At 56.2% G+C, this 11,466-nt stretch overlaps 1 protein-coding gene across 1 annotated transcript; it reads left to right on the top strand.

Annotated features, from left to right (window-relative positions):
• Positions 1 to 258: 258 nt before the first annotated feature.
• MFSD2B (MFSD2 lysolipid transporter B, sphingolipid) lies at positions 259 to 11,103 on the top strand (the record flags this gene model as incomplete). The annotated part of the gene is made up of 14 exons (XM_080813686.1): positions 259 to 268; positions 1,657 to 1,913; positions 2,994 to 3,118; positions 3,699 to 3,822; positions 4,049 to 4,127; positions 4,211 to 4,341; positions 6,279 to 6,369; positions 6,483 to 6,604; positions 7,032 to 7,115; positions 7,426 to 7,506; positions 7,720 to 7,829; positions 8,225 to 8,371; positions 8,615 to 8,791; positions 10,377 to 11,103. 14 exons carry the CDS (start codon positions 259 to 261, stop codon positions 10,399 to 10,401), a joined length of 1,563 nt encoding a protein of 520 aa, XP_080669812.1. The 3' UTR covers positions 10,402 to 11,103.
• Positions 11,104 to 11,466: the final 363 nt, after the last annotated feature.

Genomic DNA, 11,466 nt, shown 5'->3' with positions numbered 1-11,466 from the left:
TCCGCGGGTAGGGAGAGTGTGCAAAGGATATGATAAATGGTTATCTGGCAAGAACCTCCCTTCAGAAGTGCCCATGTGGGGTGTCCTGCAAGATACTAAAATGGGTGAAGTCATAGTCCTCTCCACTCCCCCTCCCATCCCCAAACAAAGGATCAAAAGGAAGGATTCCCAGCATCTTTTGAAGAAACAGCCTTTTCCCTTGTCTTCATGACATTGATTTCTTCAACAAATGTATGTAGCATCTGCTATATACCAGACATGGTTCTAGGTAATGGGGACATGGTGGTGAATAAGAATTATAGCACATGCTCTCAGAGAGTTTACGTTCTCTTGGGAGAGGCAGGAAATAAATGAGAGTGTATCAGGTATTAGGTACACTAGAGAGAGAGTTGGGTAGTCAGGGAAGGCTTCTGTGAGGAGGTGACATTCAGGCTTGAATGACAAGGAGTCAGCTCTGCAAAGACTCAGAGGAAGAGCCTTCTAAACGGAAGGAACGGGAAGTGCAAAGGCCCTGAGGCAGCAATAGGCATGGTCATATTGAGGCATAGCAAGGAAGCTACCAACGTTGAGGAGAGCTGTCCAGAGTGAGGAGGGAAAGGGATTGGGGGCTGTTTGGGTGGGCTCCTGTAGGCTAGATGGGAAGGACTTGGAATTGTATTCAAACTGCAGTGCAAGCTGCAGTTGGAGAGTTTTAAGCAGAGATGAGACAGGATAAAATTTATGTTATGAAAAGATCACCTTGGCTGCTGGATAGAGTGTGGACAGTGGGGAATGCGCAGAAGCTAGGAAGCCACTTAGGAGGCCACTGATAGATTTGGTGAGGGAATTGGGAAAGAGAAATCAAGGTTTGTGGCCTGAGCTGCTGAGTGGACATTGGACATTGGGGCCATTTAATGCAATAGGGACAATAGGGTTAGGAGTTGGTTTGGACAATAGTGTTAGGAGTCGGTTTAGACAATGGATGGAAATCAGCAGCTGTGTTTTTGACCTTGCTAAGCTGAAATGCCTGGTAGGCAACCATGTGGGTCTGTTAGTAGGCAGTCGAATATTCCAGTCTGGAGTTCACTGGATAGTTTAGGGCTTATGAGATACATATCTATCTCATGCACACGCACACATGCACGCAAATGCACACACACACACCATTTGGAGTCCTGAACATTACCTTATTTCAGTGGTGGGCTAGTAAATAGTCTCCCCCAGGAAAATAAAGAAAGCAACTCTGATTTGTAGTGTTTGCTGATTCCTGTGGTATAAATTCACCACAGCTGATTTCAGGCTGCCCGTGGTTCGAGGACTGGCCAAGGTCCTGGACATTTAACCATCAGCTCCTGCAGCGAATAACACTCAGCTTCATCAAGACACCTCTTGAAATTGGCAGGAATATTCTGTTTGACACAGAAGGCCTCAGGAGATACAGTGCTTTATTCAACGTCACACCGGGAGTTGGTGGCAAAGTTGGGAGCCTCCTGGCCCCCCAGTTCACTCTGGCTTGCTGACTCAGAGAACAAAGCTGACTCAGAGAACAAAGTCCCCACTAAGAGGGGAAAAGGAAGAACTTGTCCTGTGGAATGTGGGATCTTTGAGAGGTCATGGCTTAGGATTTTTTCCCCCTCTTCGTCTCACTTCCCTTCACGATGATCTAGGGCAAATGAGGACTGAGAGGGTTCTGGAGGAGGCCTCAAGACAAAGGGACCTCAGGATGCTTATGGAGGCTCAGGAGGGTATGGGCGACTGTTGTGTATCTGCGCAGGGGTGGGGGGCTTAGCTCTTGTGTTTCCCCCCAGGACAGCAGAGCCGGTCCGCTCTCATTCTGTACCAAGGTGTGCTATGGTATTGGTGGGATCCCCAACCAGGTGGCCTCCAGCGCCACAGCCTTTTACCTGCAACTGTTCCTGCTTGATGTGGCACAGGTGAGTGTGGAAAGCAGCCCAGGGCCCCCTATTCCCATCTTCCTTGGTACCCAGTTCTCCCGCCCCGACCTGTTCTTCCCTGGATAGATGGCACTTCTGTCCCCAAACTGACAGTAAGCCAAATGCGTTTGAGGGCAACCCCCGTAAGGATGTTTACTGCAGGCTGTTTGTGGTGAAAAATGGGGAAACTGTGAATGCCCAGCAATATAGAAGTAGTTGATTAATAAGTTGTGTAAGAGCCACATAATGGACTGTTGTGTAGTCATTCAAAAGGAAGAGCTAGATCTGTACCAGTTGGCTTGGAGGGAGTTCCATGATGCACTGTCAAGTGAGAAAAGTTGCTTTTAGAGTATACAAATTGATTGTATTTAACCAAAATAAAGACATGCCCCATATATGTAGGTACATGGGTATGTGAAATACGTGACTATACGTGGTTCAGATACAGGCATGAAGAAAATAAATTACAGAAGAATATACACAGGCTGTTACTGTTGCCTATAGGAGGGAATGGTGGAGGATAGAGAGTAAGCAGAAGAAAAGATTTCTCATACCGTACCCATGATTTTGTTAAATGACACTCATATGATCTCATTTATGTAAAATTATAAATGATGAATGCACAGAAATAAATGCCTGAAAGGGTGATCACCAAAATGCTCTGGCAGTTATCTCAGGATGGGGGGCCTTCAAAGGAGTTTTGCTCAATATTTTTCTGTACTGCGTGAATGTTATTTTATAACGAGTGTGTCATTTATGTAATCAGAAAAATAAATAAAACATTGTCACTGTGAAACAAAAAGTCTACCTCTGTCACCCTTCTTGTACAGATGAGGGTCCCCAAGTCTTCTCCAAAAGGCGTGGGCGACTGGGCAAGAGTGGTAATGGGGACGTGGCAATGTGTGGGTGTCGGCTCCTCCCCTCCCCCTCTCTTCACTAGCACGGCTGTGCCCTGAGAACCTTCTGGATTTGTGGCCGGGGAAAGAGACCTCCCAGACCTTTCTCCTGGCAGGTAGGCAGGCCCAGACACCCTCTCTGACTCTGCCAGGACTCAGCCATCCTCCCACCTGTGCTTTTCAGATCCCTGCTGCCCAGGTGTCACTTGTCCTATTCGGAGGGAAGGTGTCTGGGGCAGCTGCCGACCCTGTGGCTGGGTTCTTCATCAACAGAAGCAGGAGGACAGGGTCTGGACGCCTCATGCCCTGGTGAGCAGCCCCATAATCCTCAGGGTCCTGGCTTCCAACCCTGGCCTGAGGCCACCGGGTTTATAACAGCCCTGCTTCTTAGTGGAAATCCGTGTGGATGGTGAGTGGACGGGATGGTTATAGGTGGCGGCGCTGGACTAGGTTAGGCTGAGCCAGGCAGGAATTCAGAGTCATTCTTGGGGAGACTCTGTCACCAGGAGGCACAGGTCTGGACAAAGACTTGTAGACTCCCGGGCGTGATTGGGGGGTCTGTGTGTAGCCAGGGTGGGCTGGAGGCCTTGGAAGTCCTCATGGAGGAGGTAGGCCTCGCTGGTGTGCCAGGGTCCTGGGGACTGGGAATGGCAAGGCCAAGGCCCAAGTGCCCCCCCCCAGCTCCGCAGTGAATGGCCCCCACAGCCCCAGCTACCGCCACCCCCCATCAGCCACCTCTCCCTCTCCTCCTCCACGGGCGCGCACACTGGTAGTGCCAGCCCAGGGCTCCTGTTGAGGGCAGATGACTTCACCCAGGAGGGTGTGGTGGTTCCAGGTTTGCCCTTCATGTCCCGCCTCGCGGTGCCCCACGTGCGCTGCGCTTCCACAGGGTGCTGGGCTGCACGCCCTTCATCACCGTGGCCTACTTCTTCCTGTGGTTCCTGCCCCCCTTCGCCAGCCTGCGGGGCCTGTGGTACACGGGCTGCTACTGCCTGTTCCAGGCCCTGGCCACGGTAAGCCGGTGGCCCCGCTGCTGGCCAGGGGCCACCGTGAGGTGTTGTGTGGAGGGGAGAGGGCAGGTGGCCCCGAGGGACCCACTGCCCGCCGCGGCCCACCCCTCCCGCCCTCCGCCCCTTGCTCTGGGTTTGGGGGCATCAGGCCGGACGTGCCAGCCGGGGTCGTCGGGGTCGGGACTGGGGGCGGCAGGGGCCAGCCTGAGCCCGGCCTGGGCGCCCGCAGTTCTTCCAGGTGCCCTACGCGGCGCTCACCATGCTCCTGACCCCCTGCCCGAGGGAGCGGGACTCGGCCACCGCGTACCGTGAGTGCGGGGCGTGCGCGCGGGAGGGAGGCCGCGGACCCCGGGCCCGCCAGCGCCCGTCACCCGGCGCCGCTCTGTCCCAGGGATGACCATGGAGATGGCGGGGACGCTGATGGGAGCCGCCGTCCACGGGCTCATCGTATCGGGCGCCCACGGGCCACACAGGTGCGAGGACGTCGCGCTCGCCGGGCCGGCCGTCGTCTCCCCCGACGCGGTGAGTGTCCCTGCGGCCCGGCCTCTGGGCGTCGCTCGCCTCTCCCGCCCTCCCGCTCCTCCAGCCGGTGCCCCGCGGCCTGCGTCCCGCTCAGCCCGCTTCTCCGCCCGGGCGCCTTCTCAACGGAAAGCAACAGATCGCAGAGCAGCCGGAGGGGAGAGGGGTGGGGAAGGGCCACAGGCAGGGGCCGGGGAGAGGGGCTGGCGTCCCTGTGGCGCTCGGGGTGACACCCCTCCTGTGGCCGGTCCCACCCCGGCCTCACCCGCAGCGTGCACGGAGAAGGGGAAACCTGAAGGCAGTTTCCCTTCGTCTCCCCGCAAGCCAGATCTCTCCTCAGCAGCTAAGTCCGTGCATCTGTTATCCATCCAGTTCAGCTCTTCTTCCCTTAAGCAAGTGAAGGATTGTCCGCGGGATCCCCAGGAGCCAACATTTACTCCTCCCTCTCCCGCCATGACCCCACTCCCACCCATTACCAAATCCTATGCACGTGTTTGGCCCCAGATCTTCTGCACCTGGCATCCCCAACATCTCCCAGTCACCCCAGTACTGCATCAGCCTCCCACGGAGTACCCCGGCCTCCAGCGACTCCCCTAGCCCGGTCAGGGTGACCCTGGAAAGGAGTTCCATCGTGGGCGGCCCCCACCTCCAGGACCCAGCCCGGGCTGGCTTCGGTTTGTGGCCTCTCCTCAGTGTTCCCTGCATCATTCTTCTTTGTCATTTAGGAAATAGCTCAGATTTACAAAAAATTATCCAGCTGCGGTTCTCCAAGTGTGGTCCCTGGGCAGCAAGCAGCCTCAGCATCACCTGGAAACTTGTTAGAAGGGCAGATTCTTGGGGCCCTGCCTAGAACTACTGATTGACAAATTTGGGGAGGGAGCCAGCAGTCTATGTTGTTCTGAACAAGCCTTCCAGGGGATTCTGACCCCCGCCAGCGTTTGAGAATCGGTGGTATGAGAACAATACCACACCAGGGACCCCGCACCGGCTCAAGAAAACATTACAGTGGAGTCCTGTGTATCCACCCCAGCCCTCTCCTCAGGGCCGGCTACAAAACTGGCCCCTGAACACTGCAAAGTGCAAACACAGGGCTCTGGAGAGAGCAGGGAAGTCTGCCTGTCCTTCCCATGGCCCACTGCTCCAACTGTGGGATTGCTTGGGTCAAGATGCATGACTGGCCCCACCCAGGTGCCCTCAGGCCTCCACAGGGCCCCTCCCCAAAGGTACTGGGTCACTCTCTGGGTGCCGGTGAGAGTGGCCTTGGGTTGGCCTGGCCTGGCCTGGAGTGCAAAGGAATGGGCAGCAGGAGGCTGAGAAGGCCACCCCTAGAGGTGGAGCCTCGTGTGAGCCAAGGCACAAAGCTCCCTGCCCACCTCCTTCTTAATTCCCCTCCCCAGAGACAACCTCGGCCTGAGCAGGTGACTGTTACTCTCATGCATGTCTTTGCACGGATTTTATCACTTATGTATCTTCCTCTGGACGGCAGGTAGCACCATCTCTGTTTTCACCATTTATCTGGGTCCTCGTGCCTCACGCTGTGCTGTAGCTTTCTGCTCGTGCGTCTGTCTTCCGCACTCCAAGCCCCTTACTGGGGATGGACAGGAGTCATGTACTGACCACTGTAACCTCAGGGTCTAGCATGCAGAAGGGCCACCAATGTTTGCCTTAAAAAATGAGAGCGAAAGAGAGAGGAAGGGCGCCGACCCCTGGTGGCGCGGATGCCCTCCTGTTCATGCAAGAGGCACAGAGGCAGCAGAAGGACCATTCTGGGCCCTAACATCTCTGTCTCCTGCTCTGGTGATCGGGAGGAGAGACACCCAGCATCCTCGGGCTTGGACTGAAGGTCCCTCCGCCCCACTGGGAAACACTCCTGTCCTGGGTGTCCCCGCTTCCGTAGGCTGGAGACATCACCCCCAGCCCAGTTCTGTCCTGTCCCACAGACGCGTCTCTACTCCATTGCAGCCGCCGTGCTTGCTCTGACTTACCCTGTGTGCACTGGTTTGCTCTGCCTTGGGGTGAAGGAGCGACCAGGTAAGGGGGTGCAGCCGGACCGTGGGAAGCCGAAGCTGGGACAGGATTCCACTTGGGCCTGCGTTTTGGCTTTGGACTCTGCCAAGCCCAAGTGTCATTTTCCTGTGTTGCAGACTCCTCTGGCCCGGCCTCAGGCCAAGGCCTGAGCTTCCTGGCTGGGCTGGGCCTCACTGTCCGGCACCCGCCCTACCTGAAGCTGGTGATCTCCTTCCTGTTCATCTCAGCAGCCATTCAGGTAGCTCTGGCCTTGGCTCTGGCCATACTGACCCTGTGTAGGTTCAGGTTCAGCCTCTCGGCCCCACCGACCAGAGCTGGGCTTAAATCGAGAGAAATGGTGGCTGGCACAGGTTCCAGAGAGTCTGGTGCAGGGAGGAGGGAGACCCAGACAGTGCTTGTGGGACCGGGAAGGGTCAAGGCTAGGCAGTAGGAAGCTGACAAAATCTGGGTGGTAAGGTCCACTGGCGGGGCAAGGGGGAGGATGGACGAGGAATGGCATTTATGCCTTTTTCGGGGCTGAGTGTCCTTTGCGGAGGAGGGGACTGCATGATGCACGATGATGGCAACAACTGGTGTTTGAGGTCCCAAAGAAGAGGTCAGACTTGCGACCCAGGCCTCACCCTTGACTTTCCCGAGACACGCCCACTTCCTGTTGGCTTCCTCAGGTGGAGCAGAGCTACCTGGTCCTGTTCTGTACACATGCCTCCCGGCTACATGATCACGTCCAGGGTGTGGTGCTGACCATCCTGGTGAGTGGTCCTGGGGTGATGGAGACAAGCTCCCGCAGAGACCTGAGTTGGGGACCTGGTGTGGTTCTTGTCAAGACATGTGTAGCCAGAATTCCGGTCAACATTCTGGACTCCTCTGTGATCTTGGGCACCTGCACTCCAGCAGAAGGTGGGATTGAAGCTGGGGTCATAAAGTTCATAGCCACTGGTTCCAACCAGGGGGCAAAGTCAAGGTCAAGCATCCCACCTAAAAGCCAGGGCTTCCGGAACCTGGGTGGGTTAAGGCATTGGCAGCCCCGCCCAGGCTGGGATGATTTCTCTCTGTTCACAGGTCTCAGCTGTGCTGAGCACCCCACTGTGGGAGTGGGTTCTACAGCGATTTGGGAAGAAGACATCAGCCTTCGGGATCTGTGTGAGTGAGACAAGAAGCAAGGCCTGGGGTGGGTGCAGGAAGGTGGCAGGGTCAGGGAGGTGGCCTTGGAGCCTGAGCTTCCTGGGCAGGCAGAGCTGATCTGTACCCTCTTGTGTCTTCAGTCCCTTGGAAAGGACCAGGTGCAGGGGCTATTAGTAAAGACCGGTGAGTGTGGGCAGGTGGAAGGATCAGCTGGTGTATCTGTCTCCCCAGGTGATGGTGCCTTTTGCAATCCTGTTGGCTGCTGTACCCACAGCACCTGTGGCATATGTGGTGGCCTTTATGTCTGGCCTGAGCATTGCTGTGTCCTTGCTGCTACCCTGGTAGGCTGGGTGAAGGGGAAGGGATGTGTCCCTCCTCAGGGGTATGCCCTCTTTCACGTCCACCTGTTGTCCCAGGCTCCCTGTGCCCAGCCTGTGCTGGGGAGGGGCTCTCCTACCTGCAGGAGATGGAGGCCACCATCCTTGGCTCCAAGGCCAAGTTCCATCCTTGGAGCTCCCCTGGAAGGGCACTGGATGGCAGGAAGGGTGGGCAACCATGTTGGGGGAGGGGGCTGAAATGCAAGCACCTGTGGCCAGGCTCTCCGTGGGCCAGTCCCGGTCGTGGGCAACAGGAACCCAAGGATGAATCTGACTTGGTCTCTGTCCTCAGAGAGCTCTCAGGCTGGTGGCTGTCAAGAGGATAAAAGGGATAATAACCCTGCAGCCCTCTCCCGCAGGTCCATGCTTCCAGATGTGGTGGATGCCTTCCAGCAGCAGCAGCAGCAGCATGGGCCGGGCCTGGAGACCATCTTCTACTCGTCCTATGTCTTCTTCACCAAGCTTTCTGGTGCAGGCGCGCTGGGCATCTCCACGCTCAGTCTGGAGTGAGTCCCAGGGTTGGGCTGTACTAGAGGCACAAACACCAAGCGGGTGGGGGGGAAGAGGGCAGAGTTCTCAGTTCCATCGGTGCTCCCTGGCCGGCCCAACTCCCCCTTCCTCCACGGTTAAGCTGATCTGGCTGGGGAACAACTCCTAGATTCAGGGCGGTGTGGGGTGGAGTATCGGGGACCCCTCCTGCCAGGTCGGGTGGGATCGGAGCTGGAGGCGTGGGGATGCTGTTTCTCCAGGTTTGCGGGCTACGAGGCAGGAGCCTGCACGCAGGCGGAGCGGGTGGTGGTGACCCTCAAGGTCCTCATCGGGGCCGTGCCCACCTGCATGATCATCACCGGTCTGTGCATCCTCATGGTGGGTCCCGCACCAAAGGTGCCGAGCCAGGACCCCTCCCGCCGGCAGAGCCTTCAGAGGTGGGCACCCCACGCACATGGGTACACACGGCGGGGTACCAGCAGCCGGGCGCGCACGACTGTGTGCCAGCGTGAGACTAACAGGCCCACAGTTGTCCCTGAGACATTTACGAGGTCGAACACTCCCGCCTTTGCAGACTCTTCCCACAGACTCATCACTCTTCAGTGATGCCATATGCTCTTGGATTTTTTTTTTTTAAGATGTATTTAGTTATTTTTTCAGAGAGAGTGAGGGAGAGCATGAGTTGGGTGGGAGGCAGAGAGAGAGGACGAGAAGAAGACTCCCCATGGAGCACGGAACCCAACACGGGGCTTGATCTCATGACCCTGAGATCATGACACGAGCTGAAACCGACTGAGCCACCTGCTTGTCCCTACTCCTGGACTTTCTTTCTTTTTTTTAAAGATTTTATTTATTCATTTGTCAGAGAGAGATAAGAGAGAAAGAAAGAGAGAGAGAGAGAGAGAGAGAGAGCACAAGCACGGGGAGCAGCAGGCAGAGGGAGAAGCAGACTCCCAGCTGCTGAACTCGGTTCCAGGACTCCAGGATCATGACCTGAGCCCAAGGCTGTTGCCCATGAGGGCGACTGAGCCACCCAGGCGTCCCCTCTTGGATTTTCCCCAGCTACTTTGCACATCCCTTCTTAGTCTCCCTCCCTCGATTATCTGTTGGATGTGGTATGGAAGGGCTCCCTCCTCCGCCCCTGCTCCCTTTGCTCTCCATAATGCAGGCACCTGGTCCCCGAGCCTGATCTGGAGCCCTCTTATGCCTGGTGACTCCTAAAGCTGCCCCTCCCCCCAGACTTCCTACAAGTTCCAGATCCACGTGTCTGGCTCTCATTTGCACGTCTCCCCCGATGTCCCACAAGCATGGCGTCAGTTTCAAAGAGCCCCAAACTATTGAACTCATCTTCTTTCTGAGTGGGGCTCCTCCCCCTGTGACAGCACCATCCTCTCGCCTGGAAGCCGAAAGCCGGGTCCTCTTCCGCTCTCACCCCCGCAGGTTGTGCGGACCCACACTCTGAACCTTGTTCTTCTGGCTTCCAGGGCACTGATCCCGCTGCACAGGGATGAGAGGCCTACTGGCTGGCTTTCCCAGGGGACTGTGGGGATCTTGAAGCTGGGGCTGTGTTTTATTCATTTCTGCATGCCCGGCCCAGCTCAGCACAGAGGCCAAGGCCACACTGGGGCCGCAGTGTCAAGACGTCTGGCCCCGCAGCTTTCGAGAGCATGTGGCCACCTGCTTGGAGATGCTCCCACACCCATGAACACCAGCACACGCCCACACAGAGGAACACAGGGGGTTGGCAGGAAGTGGCACTGCCGTTGGTCCCTCATTCTCCATGTGGATGCTCAGACTGGCCAAGTAACACTGAGCCACACGCACACTTGGAATGCCGTGCGCATGGGGCATGCTGGATGGGTTTGGAGGGAAACAGGGGCTGCAGCTTCATTCTAGGGGTTGGGAAGAGGAAGGGTTGCTAGGGAGGCAGGGAGCTGCCACGTCCACGTCCACAGGGGTCTGTGGCCCGACATGGTCCCCCTCCACCCTCATCCGTCTCTTTGGTTTCTTCCCCTTTTCCAGGAGGACCAGCTACAGCCTCGCTTGAGATCTGACCTTGTGTGGGCTGGAACAGCAGGAGGCAGCGTCTTCCGGGCTCAAAGTCCTTCTTTCTTCTCGGTCCCTTTGCACACCCATTTCAAGGGTTACATGGGACCCATCTTTTCCCCTGGGATATGGAGTCTTCAGGGACATCTCCTGAAGGGACTGGCCTGGGCCCCAGGACCCTCAACCGCCACTTCTTGCTTGTTGACCACAGACCGTGTCCGACAGGCCTGTGCCCCGGACCACCCAGCTCCAGGTGACCCTGACCTGGAAAGCATCCCGAGAACAACTATTCCTGGAAAAAGGAAGGCCCACCCCCTGCTCACCTGACAGGACAGACACACAGACGTCTTGTTCTTCCTGACACTCCAGTGGACACCTGAGAGAGAGGCTGACAGACACCACATGAACGGGCAGAGTGGGACAGATGGACTTGTTGGGGATGACGTCAGGAGAGGCGCAAATAGAGACATTGAGACCAACAGACCCCAGAAGGAGCAAATGGGGACGGCAGCAGGGGAGGAGACCGAGCAGAGCACAAGAGGCGTTTCTCAAGGCTTTCGGGTCATTCAGATAAGCTGGCAACAGTTTCTGGAATCAGACACAGACTGATACTGAGCTACCAAACATCAATCACCTTTATGAACAAAAGTTATTTTTGTGGAAATATTTTTCTGAAATTGTATCTTATAAAAGCACAGGAACCACAGTTTTCTAAAGGCCATATCTTTGGGGAAGAAAGATCCACTGAGGTTTATTTTTAAAATACATATATATATTAAAGGCTTTATCTTCTACTAGGTCTATAAAATATAACTATGGCCATCCCTTTCATCCCTCCTCCTGGGAAACCACTGCCCAAGGAGGGAAGGGAGGGGATGCCTGATGTCACTGCACCTGGCTATCCAATCCCCTGCTCTGTCCCCTCCATGGGGTCAGCTCTCCAGACCACCACCACCCCACCACAGCTAGCCCCCCTCCCACTTCCTCATTAGACCTTTGGCTGCCTCTTAGTTCCAGACTTAGTTCCAGACTTACCTAAGTTCCAGACTCACCTAAGACTGCCAGA

Source organism: Martes martes (genome assembly GCF_963455335.1).
Source record: "Martes martes genome assembly, chromosome: 9".
NCBI lineage: Eukaryota > Metazoa > Chordata > Mammalia > Carnivora > Mustelidae > Martes > Martes martes.
This window is presented reverse-complemented; position numbering and strand designations above follow the sequence as displayed.